The 14,086-nt window shown below is 38.3% G+C and overlaps 1 protein-coding gene across 1 annotated transcript; it reads left to right on the plus strand.

Annotated features, from left to right (window-relative positions):
• Positions 1–768: 768 nt before the first annotated feature.
• LOC131609098 (uncharacterized) lies at positions 769–14,064 on the plus strand. Its single transcript, XM_058880746.1, has 2 exons — positions 769–1,009; positions 2,551–14,064. Exon 2 carries the CDS (start codon positions 12,590–12,592, stop codon positions 14,024–14,026), a length of 1,437 nt encoding a protein of 478 aa, XP_058736729.1. The 5' UTR covers positions 769–1,009; positions 2,551–12,589; the 3' UTR covers positions 14,027–14,064.
• Positions 14,065–14,086: the final 22 nt, after the last annotated feature.

A 14,086-nucleotide genomic window follows, 5' to 3' on the forward strand; every position in this document is an offset into this window, starting at 1 on the left:
ACTTCTCTTTCCGGCTTGATCTCTTCACTTAGCTTCTCAATTCCGTTCACCAAGTTGCGTCCAACATTTTCGGCTACATCTACTTCCAAAGTGCCTCGAGAAATTAGCTTTTGGTTGTGTCGTTCATCCATTTCCCACTCATTAACTCATGCCTTCGGCACCAATCTTCACCCTGGTACACTTTTGACACTACTTGAAAAACATAAATTCAAACGATAACAAACTCAAAATGAAATACTTCAAACAATAAAACAATTAAAGATAAAAATACTGATAAAATCCCTCCCCCGCACTACATCATTTATTGTCTCTAGCAACACTTTTTTAGGCAATATGTGTAAATTGTTGCCTAAAACAAGATAAGGCAACGATTTTTGTATGTTGCGAAGATGATTCTCGTAACACCTCGCAAATGTTCCCTAAACTACTTCTGGGGACGATTATCAAGCGTTACTATACTTCATCTTTAACAATATCTAATAAGTGTCCCCTTAACTATTTATGGGGACAATTTTAAACTGTTACATTATTCTTAACAAAAAGCTACGTTTTTGAAATGTTACATAAATATTTTTTTTTTTAAATAAAAAAAATTAAGTGCCAACTTTCCCTTCAGACATATTAATTTTAATTTAATTTAATAATATAAAAATATATTTTATAAAATTAAAATATTAAATAAGCAAAAAATAAAAAAAGTTCATGTGGGCCAGTATAAACCCAATATCCACACATTTTACTGACTTATCCTCTTAGCCTACAGTGAAAAGAAAATTACAAACAAAACAAAAAAAAAAGGAAATTCATCGTGTGCGAAGAGTATGACGAAAAAAATCTAAAAACAAAAATTGTGCATCGGTGTGGTCTAGTTGTTGTGCGCCGCCTTGCGTTGCTGTCGTCGTGTTGCTCTGTGTGTTCTTGTTTGCCGCCGGTTGCGTTGCTGCCGTCGTGTTGCTCTGTGTGTTGTTGTGTTTCCTACATCTTCCTTTCTTCTTTTGCGTCTTTTCCGGTAAGTGTTTTGCTTTGACTTTGTATGAATGTGAGGATATTACTTTTATATGGTATGAAATTTGTGTGACTCTGTATATATGTATCCGTAATCGAATATTACTTTTGAATTCATGATTTGTATGTTGATTTGAACATTACTTTTTATATTGTTTTGTTGAAGGGAAGTGATACAGTGTGGGTCTTTCTAAATTGTAGTCCTTAGTGTTATGTTAAGATAAACTCACTTGTTAATTTTTGTTAATGAAAATATGTGACGTAAAGACATTAATTGCTCTTCCAATAAAAAATTATCCATTGGAACTGGTGTTGGGAATGTGTTTCAGCCAGTGCGAGTCGAAGTTTGTTACCTTTGGTTCTGGTATAGGTTGTTGAGTGGGCTTGACAGTGTTTTTTCCTGTCAATAGGAAAGGTCTGTGTTATTTCTTGATCACTTTGAATCATCCATTATCCATGTAGTTTAAGTTTACTTCATGCCACTTCCATTTATTTTTATATAAAATCTAAGTTATCTAGTTGTTACCGGTCATTACTCAAATCACATTTTTGAGAAAAAGACATGAAGATTATCGTTTGTGGATCCCTATCCTTAGAAAAATTCTAAAGATTTTTGTGTACAACTAGATAATTAGTAGTCACAGTTGATCTATATGTTTTTGCTGCAATTGTTTTACATAGAAAAGTCACGCTGATAGAAACTCAGAGTCAATTTGGCTAAATATCTCCCCAAACTAGTTGTAAAATTATAATTAAAAGATTGTTACAGTTCAATAACTAAGAGTTTTGTAGATACTAGATAGTAAGATTTACAATGTTTTTGTAAAAGTTAGTCCTTTTGTTTTTACCTATTAATTAAGTAATTTTAATCAAGCTCTTTTTACAGTGAAAGAATGGTCATTGGTTTAAAAAAAAAAAAAAACCTTTTGGTGCTTTCAAATTTTAAAGGTATTATTGATCTTTTCCCTAACGTCAAATTTTAATTAATAAAAGTAACGACTTAATTACTCTTTTCATGATGCATGTGGTGAATCTTGTATATATTTTGTTTTATTTAGAATTTTTGTTTGTATGTACTCCACTTGTGATTGTAAATCAATCTTATGGTGCACTCCATCTTTTGCTACTACCAGCTATGCTGCTGCTGGGGCATGCTAAAAATGGGCTACTATTTTTGAATGAGAGTATTATTATGTTGGAGTTGTGAAAAATGGGCCACTATTTTTGAATGACAGTATTATTATGCTGGAGTTGTTTTATATTGGTGAGCTGAAAGAGTCGTGGCACTATATTATTTGTTGTGGGAAATAAACCATGTACACAATCCAATGTAATAATGGATTTAACATCGAAAAATCATATTCATTTATAATTTTAATTGTTTGATTATGTGGTGGGATTGTATGGCTTCCCTTTCTTGTTTGGATCGAATAGTTTAGTTGTAGGATTATATCTTGTTAATAATATATTTGTTGTTAAAAAAAATTGTGACTTAGATTTATGTAAGATTTGTCTTGGTTGATTTGTTTTCATTTTCTTATACAGTAAGGTATCAATGAAGACGTTGTTGAGGACGACGATGTAAATGATTAATTTTAAGAGAACGATTCAAGTGATGAGAATGAAGTAGGTGATGAATTTCAAGAAGACGACATAGGTGATGAAGAGGATGATGGAGATGACTTTTAGTTTAAAAAACTTAAATAAGCATATTAAACTTAAAGAAATTATGCATTTTGTCATTTTGATAACAACTTAAAAGCGTTGCCTAAGATGACACCGAAAACGTCCCCTTTTCCTGTATTTTAGGCGACGCTTTAGAAAATCGTGGCCAAAAAGTAAAAATAAATGTCCCCTAAAACAATAGGCAACGCTCGCACAGAGGACGGCTGGAAATCGTCCCCTATTCTTTTAGGAAACGTTTTTCGCATTTCTGGCTACACTTTTCAATTGTTGTTAAAGAGGAAAAATGTTGTAGTGCCGCTTGCACTAAACATTGTCCCCAATGTTTTTGTACCCGCCGGAGAGGACTTACAGAGCATCTTACTGAGGAGGAGGAGGAAAATGCAACATCAAGTGTTGCATCATGCTATGCATCTCTGTCATCATCACGCCTTGACGAGTTTGTTCAGCTCCTTGACGGTGTAACTCCAGACCTTGGCGTGCTTGTTCACCTCGGAGGTCAGCAAATTCACCATGTATCCATTGCCATTCTTCACTCGTGAAAGAGGAAGATTGACTACCACCTTGCGATGATTGACCCGTGTCTACCTGTATATGCTCCCTTTCGGCATTCGGCCGAAACTGAAAACTGCTCCTAAAAATTTCACGATAGAGCCAATTCTCCTCGCTAAGGGTGGACGTACGTGCAGGGTTTGGAAGAGTCATGACCACCGTTTTCTCAACTTTGTACTCGTAAGTGGTACCGTTCATCAGTATCACAAGTTAGTTAATCAAAGCAAGCATATCCAGTTTAGTCATACCTGCGACGGGCTCATGATGATACACCACCGGGTCATAGCCAAGAAATTTAGCTATTTAAGTAATGATACCTCAAACACAAATGTCACCAGAAACCGCTTTTCCCACTTTGCTTAAATGTGCGGCCACAAAAGCAGCCACATTAACCGGAGTGTCCGAGATCATAGAGGACATAAGAAAAAGCTCAGTTTGGGAAATAACTCCCTGACTGTCACCCCTGCCAAACATAGAATAAGCCAAGCATTTTTACACATAACGAAAACATGGATTGTGAATCCGTGAGGCTTTCGCGTCTTTAGCGACATATTCTGTTCATGTGATCTTACCCCAAAACCTTCCTGGTACAAAATCTGCAGGCAATTTACCCGGTCCATCAACGGGTATACTAAGGATAGCACCTAATTCCTCTAGAGTCAACCGGTGCTGCGTCTGAAACAACTGAAAGGTGATTGCACCGGTACACATAGGGAGTCTTCCTTCCCAGTCCGTATAGACCTCGTACTCCACTGAACTCAAGAACTCCAAGGTTATCCGTTCATAAGTTGGTGTCGTACGCACCATAAAGTCTAACAGCCCTATTTTATTCAACAGTCTATGCACATCTTCAGACAAACCCAATTCAGCTAAAGTAGAAGGACACATACCTGTTCGGAACTAACCGTCGGTCCTTGTGTTTTGCATACCGGACTTCATGAGCGGGGTGGGTGAATGTGATCCCATGAGCATTCTCGTTGTCAGGCTCAACCGCCGGTTCAACATTCCTCCATGGTCGGGTTTGTGGTCTCGAAGATCCATCCTCGGTTGGTCTTCTTCTGAAAGCATTCTTTGGGGGAATTTTGGGCACGTGAAAATTTCACAAAAACTAAAAATGCGAATTAGCGAAAACGGCCACCGTAGGTAGATGGAGAACGACGAATGGAACACTTTTTGTGAAGTGGGTGTGGGGAAAAAAACGAAATTAGAGAGAGATGGATGAAGGTTTGTGTTGGAGGTTTAATGGAGGTGAGGAGTTTTTGTGGGAGAAGAAAGAGGAAGAAGGAGAAAAGTGAGGGAAGAGAAAGGAAAAAATAGGGTTTAGGTGTGGGAAGCGCGGGACCCACAAGCAAGAGAAAAAAATTTTCAAAATCTGGCTCGCTGACACGGGCGTGTCAGCCAACACGGTTAGACCGTGTCCGAGTCTGGAAAACCACTTTTGTTCCTCAAAAAATATACCCAGCGTGACACGGCCGTGTCAGCCAACACGGTCAGACTGTGTCCGGGTCTGGAAAAGAAATTTTGGCCCCCAAAATTTTTTATCAGTGTGACACGGCCGTGTCAGCCAACACGGTCAGGCCGTGTCAAGCACTGTTCTTAGAAAATATTGGCCTTCTTGGATTTTCTGCTCTTTTCACTCCTTGATAGCCGTGTTTCAAAAACAACCTACAAAACAAAAACAATAAACAAAGAAAACTGTTAAGAACAATAATAGTGGGTTGTCTCCCACTAAGCGCTTCGTTTAACGTCGCATGGCTCGACGGACGTCCACCTCATTAGGTGAGACCCACATGATCAATTGATCCAGCTTCCTGCCCAGCATAATAGGGCTTCAGCCTCTGTCCATTGACTTTGAATATGTCCCCATTGGCTTGGTTTTTAATTTCAATCGCACCATGTGGGAATACCTTGTGCACGACAAACGGCCCTGACCATCTTGACTTTAATTTTACAGGAAACAACTTCAGCCTCGAATTAAACAACAACACTAGTTGTCCTTCCCAAAAGTCCTTCTTAATAATTCTTTGATCATGCCACTTCCTTGTTTGTTTCTTGTACACTTTGCATTTTCATAAGCTTGATCTCTAAATTCCTCTAACTCATGTAGTTGAAGAATTCGAGACTCACCGGCTTTTACAATATCGTAGTTAAGGAATTTAGAAGCCCAAAACGCCTTGTGCTCAAGCTCGAGTGGCAAATGGCAAGCTTTACCATAAACCAACTGATAAGGTGACATGCCTATGTGCGTTTTGAATGCAGTCCTGTATGCCCATAATGCATCTTCTAGCTTCATCACCCAATCTTTTCTTGAGGCGCTCACCGTCTTTTCGAGAATCTTCTTGATTTGCCTGTTCGATACCTCTACCTGACCAATAGTCTGAGGGTGGTAAGCTATTGCAATCTTGTGCTTCACATTATACTTCTTCAGCAGATTCTCCATCAACTTATTCAAAAAATGAGTACCTTCATCGCTTATGAGTGTTCTGGGTACACCGAATCTGGAGAAAATGTTGTTCTTGAGGAAATTCACTACCACCTTAGCATCATTTGTAGGAAGAGCAACTGCTTCAACCTGTCATACCCTAATTTTTGACCCCCCTGAGATGGCATATCTTCAGGATTTTTCATCAGGTCAAGACAAGTTTCCAGAGCAGTTACTTCTCCATCTGGTATCTAATCGAGGATGCTCAAAGACAAGAAAGCTCAGGCAAAGGATCAATCAATACAAGGATGAGTCCCTAATACAATCATGGGGCTCAAGGACTTCATTTTTCTCATCTATGATTGATTGGACATCCAGTCATCTGAGTACAGGTTTACTCAGGTCACCAAACTAGGGTTTTGAGCCTAATCAAGGACTGAAATCAGGGATCACATTTGGGAAACCCTAAAAAGCCCCAGGAAACTATTCAAAGACATCAATCATCTTCAAATAACTCATATGACAAGATCCACTGGACATTACATCTCAGTTCAAAGTCTACAGTCATCATTGTCCTCTGGTCGACAATTAGGGTTTTTGACCTAATTCACCAAGATAGTTGACTTTTAATCAGGGCATGAATTCAAAACTCAAGACATGATTCAAAAATCTCTACTACCTCAATATAATCCATTTACATCATTCATTTGAGGAAAAGATCTTGGTTCTACACAAAAGCCCAAAAATTCACTTTGTCAGGAAAAGTCAACTGTGTGGGATCATCATTGACTTTTAAGATTTTTGGTCAAAAAATGACTTTCAAAGATCAATATCATCAATATATGGATGTCAAAGTCATTTGACCAAAGAAATTCAAAGAAATTCATCAAGGAGCAAAAAGTCGGGAATTAGGGTTTTTGAAGGCATGGTGAGAACTCAAAATTTCACCTACACAACTCAAAAAACTTCCAACATGAAAGTTGTAGATCTTGCAAAATAAAACAACATCTTACAAAGGAACTTTTTTCAAAAGATCAACCATTTATGAAGTTTTGGAAATTTTGAAGTTTAGGACATAAACACTTAGAAATTTTTCTAAGTGTTTTAACCTAGTTTTCATCCAACTTTGGGCTCATTTTTCACAAATTTCCCAAATGATTCTGAAGAAGACATAAACTAATGATTTAAAGTAGATGTTTAGGGCTTTCCAAATTGTGTTCAACCTTCTCCAAATTCAATTTGAGCTAAGAGTTATGCTTGTTCAAAGTTGGCCTCATGAAGTAAAATTATAGGTCATGTGCAAATTGGAACTTTGCAATTTTGTGCATTTTGCTTCACTAATGGATGCTACACGACCCATAACACATCTGAAAACATTCCATGCATTCATTTTCACCATGCCATGATAATTGAAGAAGATTCCTAAAACAAGAACATGTGATTATGTAATGATTACTTTTGTGAATTTATGGCAAATTGATGAATCACCCAAGGAATCTTCTCATCAACCAATTGGAGCTCACTTTGCATCTGAATTGTCCCCTAAGATCAGATAGAATCAATGGATAGGGGAGGTGGCTCGAAAATGCAATGATCACACTTGGATATTCTTTGAAATTTCTTCATGGCTAAGAAACCAAACTTGCTTCACTAAGCAAGCTCACTCTCTCACTCAGTACTGAGACATTTGCCTATAAATAGGAGAGCATAATTCAGTAGAAAAACACACCAAAGCAACAGAATTCTTGCTTTCTCTCTTCTTTCTCCATACTTAAGGTTTTCAAAGGTTCTTTGGCAAGAAGACTCGGATTCTTCAAACCAAAGCTCTTCCCTTGGAATTAAGTATTCAAACACATTAGGGGAGTCATTTAGAGGTGATCCAAACCTCTGAAACACTTCTGGGAGTGAGGAATCATCATCTTCACCTCTCACTTGGAGCTGTTGCAGTTGGGGTCGAGCAAGAGGTTCTGGGTACTTTCAGTCCAAGCTAAGCATCTCAACACCTTCCAGGAGGATCACTGAAGCTATCTGGATCGTTGCAACAACTCTGCAACACAGTTTGATCGGAGCCAGATCTTCATTTTTCAGGTAAGTTTCCAAAACTTCAAACTCTATGATTCACGCATGATAAATTAAAAATGAAGTTACCAGTTGGTTTCTGCACCTTCATAGATCATTAGCCCTCAATCAATTGCATCAAAGCATACATATATAGCATTTCATGTTTAATTTCAGTTTTAGGGTTCTTAGTGTTCATGCATGCGAATTTTATGTTACACTTAGAATAAATAAAATTAAAGAACACCATCATAATCCTCGTCCAAAAACGAGCAAAATCCATGTTTACATCTTTAAGTTTGGTTGAGAAACGAAGGAGATAGCAAATTCAAAAAATCTGAAGCTTGAGGTTGAAGATGAAGATGGTGGCGCCATTTTTTTGAATTTCCCAGATTTAAGTTTATTTTATTTTGAATGATGGGTATGTTATCTACGAATTCATCGTAGTGTCCCAATGGTTACAGCGCGCGTCCAAAAGCCTTGCCTTGCCTTAGGTCTGGGGTTCGATCCCCCCCTCAGACCTTTTGTTCATTTTATTTTTCCAACTCATTTAATGCCTTGCTTTCACATATAATCATTTGGGCTCTTTCTTTAAGCAGGCCACGCGCGTGGCCCAGTTGGTATTTGTTTTGTTTGGCAACCAAGAGGGCGTGAGTTCAACCCTTGGTGAGACCAAACCATATTTTTACTACTATTTTTCTTCATTTTTTTTAACAACTTCACACAATTAATTCACCTATCAAATTAAATCATTTTCACCTCATTTTTCACACACTTGCTATTCAATATATCTATTTTGTGAATCATCAAAAAAATCATAAAAATATTATTTATTTCATATATTTTTATTAGGTTTAAAAAGGTATGTTTTAAGTGTTTTCTTAAATACTTTAAAATATTATTTTCATTTTGTTTTAACCTAATTACTTTGTGAATAATTTTATGATAAAACCCTAATTGTTTAGGTCTTAATTAGTTAAAAGTTCTTTATTTTTACCTTAATTAATTTGACTTTTGTCAATATTCAAAATTGTTTTCAATCTCTGATTAAACGGATGATTAGGGTTTTCAAACAACAAAACCTTGCATCATTCCAAATCTTTTTTTTCAAATTGCTTTTACACCAGTACTGTAAAGTACTGGGCCTCTAATAGAGTGTAAGTCCCAAAAACCTTCTCTTCTTAGCTTGTTTTCAAAACTGTATTTTCAAAATCTTCTTTCTGTTTTCAAAACATTCTTCTGGTATTTGAAGGGCATTATTCCCGGTGAAACTCTTCAGATACCAATGTGACCTTTGTCCATCTTCACTTCTTCTGTTTTCAAAACCATTAACTGTTTATCATATATATTCAACTGTTATCAACAAAACAACAAAAATACTATTGAGGCTCTGTACATACTTCTTCAATGGCCTCCGCTCCATCCAGGTTAGGCTTTACAAGCTTTCAATTTACAGTCTTTATTTAAATTACTGTCAAATATAAACTGTGCATATATTAGTTTAGAACTGTGTTTGAGTATAAACCTTAGGACAGTTAAACTATATATATATTATAGGAATATGGCCTAGGATTGAGAATGTCTTCCCGGTGAAGGCTCTTTCCTAATTAGAGATCTGTAGTTCAAACCCCCAAGATGAATTATTCCCGGTGAAACATCTTGGCAAAAACCTTAGAATCCAAATAATAGGACACATCCACCCAAAGAGGAATTATTCCCGGTGAAACCTCTTACCCATTTGCTTAGAGCCAAAATAAGTTCAAAACCACATAAGCTTTCTCTTGTGCTATAACAAGGACCCTCGATTAGCCTCCTCTTGGGCTTTGTACAAGGACCCACAGGCTTCTTAAAAGCATTTCCAGCTTCCTCTTGAGCTTGTATACAAGGACCCATCAGGTTTCTTATAAACATAGGAACAGGTCTTTAGTCACCTTTTAGCCTACCCTGGTGAGTTTCTTCCAATTTAAACCAGACTTTAAACAAGCTAAGTTTGTCTCAATTTTGCATTGAGTACACTTTTTGGAATGAGAGACATGGACAGTCTCTGTCACCCTTATCTTCATCAATCTTCCTTAGCAGAGTCTAGGATCCATGTTTGATCATCCTCAGCATTGAGTCAGCCTTCATCTTGGGCTTTAAACAAGAAGTCTCCACTAGATAATCTTTCTGCCATTCATATTAACAAAACCCCCGGGAAAGGGTTAGCCTCCAACATCTGTCTAAAATGTCAAAATCCCTGGAAAGGGTTAGCTTCCACACATTCCTTCATTTTAATAAAAACCCCTGGAAAGGGTTAGCCTCCAAAGTCAATTAATAAAAATGTCAAAAAAATAAAGATTCATTTCTCTTAGGAGATAATTTCCCCAAAAAAGTCAAAACCCCTGGAAAGGGTCAGCCTCCAAAAAACATGATAAAAGTCAGTCTTTTACCAAACAATTTCTCCAGCTGAGTCAAAATCCCTGGAAAGGGTTAGCTTCCAAAGAAAAACAGTCTTTTAATAAATAAAATCTCCTCAGTAGAGTCAAAACCAACAAAAACAGTTAGCCTCAACCTTGGGCTTCATACAAGGCACCCAAACAATAAAACTCCCCTGTTAAGAGTCAGCCTCAACCTTGGGCATTGTACAAGGCAGATAATAGAGTCTCCCCAGTGAGTTCTTCATCACTCAGTAGCCACAACCTCGGGCTTTGTACAAGGCAGATAAACCATATTTTTCATGTGTCAAAGATTCCTAACACTTAGGATCTTTCCCCATATAGTCATCCATACTTAATTCATTTAAGAGTCCGCCACAACCTTGGGCTTTGTACAAGGCAGAAAATAATGTTTTCCCTAGCAACAGTCAGCCACAACCTTGGGCTTTGTACAAGGCACACAAAATAGAGTCATTCATTCAATTATCCTCAACAGTTAGCCACAACCTTGGGCTTTGTACAAGGCACACAAATAGAGTCTCCCTAAGTAGAGTCAGCCTCAATTCTGGGCTTTGTACAGAACACAAAAATATCATGTAATTAATCCCCAGTGGAGTCATCTCCCAGAGTCAATAATAATTAATAAATCAATCAAAAAGCCTCAAGCTTGGGCCTCATACAAGTCAGCTAAAGTCAAATCTTTTATACAGTAGATAGACATAGCTTATCTCTATAGAGAGATATTTTTACTACTCTACCACATTCAAACAAACAAACATTTCATTTCAATTTTAATCAAGTCTCCCATTTAGGATTTTGAAAGGCATGAGCTGGCAGTAAAACCCAGACATGTGGTAACTTTCCCTAATTTGGATGAGCATCTTTCTTTCATTTAAGAGGCATTTGACTGGTATACTTGCACATACACAAGTAAGGTCCCCCTCTTGAATGAAATGAATTCAGTTATTCTGTCACTCCTTTAAATGTTTGTGGTAGAATAGTACAAATACCTCTCTGTAGAGATGATTTCATGTCTCTTTACTGTAAACAGAGATTTAATTCCAAGCTTCAACCTTGAGCTTTAAGCAAGGCACCAAAAATAATTAATTTCCCTAGTTAGTTCCCCGAACTACATTAAGCTCTGACTTCCACTAGGGATATGTAGGCATGAGGTTCACAAGGAATCTCAGCGAGCTAATAAAATACCAAAAATAGTCAGTTTGTCTGTCTGTCTGTCTTTTAAAATCAATTCAATTCCTTCTCCTAATACAAAGGAGAAACTTTCCCAATCATTAGCAATAAACACAAACACAATGACACAGAGAAGGTTCCTGTAGAGTACTACAGATATGTAGGGTGTTTAAACACTTCCCTATGTATAACCGACCTCCCGGACTCCAGAATTTCTAGTCTAGGTGAAATCCCCACACTTAGCAAACTCCTAGGGTTTAGTTGAGATCTTTTTTCCCCTTTCCTACTCGTAGGACAAATAAGAAAGTTCGTGTGATATCGTAGGAAGAACTGAAATAAAATTCATCCCACCACGGGCGCATTCTCCTTCCAAATTTCGCGTGAAGGGTTTAGCGTGCCGTCCTCCCAAGTGAAACGGGGAGGTAAAAGAAAACGACCACCACAGAAAAATGGCGACTCTGCTGGGGATATAAGTGTTAAAAACCTTGGTTTTTCATCCAAACCAATGGTTGACCTGTTGCTGGTCCAGCCCCAATGAGGAATTAGGGATGCCAAATTCCCCCTCAGACAAGAGAGGTCCTGCCTAACCTCTGTGTCATTTCATGTGTTTGTTGCATATATATTTGTTTATTTTGTTTATTCTGTATCGGGAAAGGGCTTGATTCCCCCTTGTGGTGAGAAATCCTATACCCGGATTTGAGTGCAACATAAGATAGGATGGAGGATGTCTTCCCGGTGAAGGCCCTCTAATCTTGGTTTCCAATTCTACTCTTGGGATTTGCCTGGCTGGTTGTGATTAACTGCGCCACTGCATTCCGAGACTGATTTGTACCAGGAGGACCTAGAAACACATTAACCCCACTTAAAGCCTTTTTTTTAGGACGTAGAGCGGTGATTACGGAAGTAATTGTCACGCAGATACTACACTCAGAGAAAACTCTCTTATAGGTACCAGTCAACGTATCTTTAAGATTGAGCAAAAACTCTGAGACCCCTAGAACCCGTTCTACAGGTACAAAAATCCTTATCCTTAGTTTACCATTGGGGCGGGGATTGCGTTTGGACTTCATGACCACTATACCCTTCAACGCCATGTTTGTTTAAAACTCTTGTGTGTGCATTCATGCATTCATGCATCATTCATTAATAAACAACTAAAAACAAAAAGAGTCTTTTTCGAGTCGTTTTTCAAGGAAACTAAATAACGAACGTTTTGAACTTCATAGAAAGAAAGAAACGGAGAAAGGACTTAAGGATCTATATTATGGATTACGGAAGAAAGAGAGCTAGGAAATACACCTTCAAGATTCCCCAGGTCGAGGAACTGGGAAAGCTCGGAAAACTGGTGGTCAACCCCCAGGCTTTCAAGGAGAAGTATGGAAAACTTCTGCCTTTGCTCAATACCAACATGGTGGATGGGATCCTTCCCACCTTGGTACAGTTTTACGATCCAACGTATCACTGTTTCACCTTTCCAGATTATCAGCTCATGCCTACGTTAGAGGAGTACTCTCGTCTGATTGGAATACCCGTGTACGCGCAAGATCCGTACTCCGGTTTGGAAAAGAATCCTGACGACATTATCATTGCTGCAACTACTCCTTTGAACGTAGTCGACATCAGAACTCATATGGTGAGTAGAGGAGGAATTCAAGGATTGCCCTCCAAATTCCTGTTTGATCAAGCTCGGTACTTCGCCAGCATCCAAGATATGAGCGCCTTTGAGGAAGTCTTGGCTTTGCTTATCTACGGATTGTTTTTGTTCCCTAACATTAACGATTTCGTCGACATCAACGCAATTAAGATCTTCTTAATTGGAAATCCAGTTCCAACCTTGCTTGCGGATGCTTATCACTCTGTGCATTCAAGAAACCTGCAGCGAGGAGGATTAATCACATGCTGCGTACCGTTGTTATACGAATGGTTCGTTTCGCACCTGCCAAAGTCTAGCACTTTCTGGAACATGAGGGATGGCCTTTACTGGTCACAGAAAATCATGTCTCTCACTCATACAGACATTGATTGGTGTAGTCCTGACAACGACGAAACCAAGATCATTTTCAGTTGCGGAAGTTTTCCCAACGTACCCCTTATTGGAACTAAGGGAGGAATCAGTTACAATCCAGCTTTAGCCCGTCGTCAATACGGCTATCCCATGAAAAATATTCCAAGTAACATCCAATTGGAGGGTCTGTTCTTCAAGAACATTGACGATCATGGCAACATGCTGAAGGAAGAAATTGTCCAAGCCTGGCGTCTTGTTCACAGCAAAGGGAGAAGATTGTTAGGAAAACATCTTTGCATCTCCCTGGATCCTTACCTTCAATGGGTACGCGTCAGGGCATTCAAGCTCTGGATGCCATATCAACATCAAGAACCTATTCCCCTAAGGGAACCAATTTACCTTTTCTCCACCGATGTTGAAAAACTGCAAGCGGCATTAAACAAGGTATGCCAAGAAAGGAATGCTTGGAGGAACAAGTATCGAATTGTCAACACGGAAAATGTTGAGATTCAAAACATCCTAAGAAGGAAGGATGAGTTACTTGAAGTACTCGATCGACAAGTAACACAATCGTCACTTTCTCATCATATCCCTCCTGCTTCCTGGATCATCGATCAGCTCACGTCAGAAAACGCTCAGCTCAAGAAACAGAAGAAGATGTTAGAACGTGAAGTCGGCTCATCATCAAAGTTTTAGAGTCCTTTCTCTCAGTTTCTCTGTATTTCCATTTTCAAAGTGTGTAAAAAACGGCGTTTT

The sequence above is a fragment of the Vicia villosa genome, linkage group LG6 (assembly GCF_029867415.1).
Source record: "Vicia villosa cultivar HV-30 ecotype Madison, WI linkage group LG6, Vvil1.0, whole genome shotgun sequence".
Classification (NCBI taxonomy): Eukaryota; Viridiplantae; Streptophyta; class Magnoliopsida; order Fabales; family Fabaceae; genus Vicia; species Vicia villosa.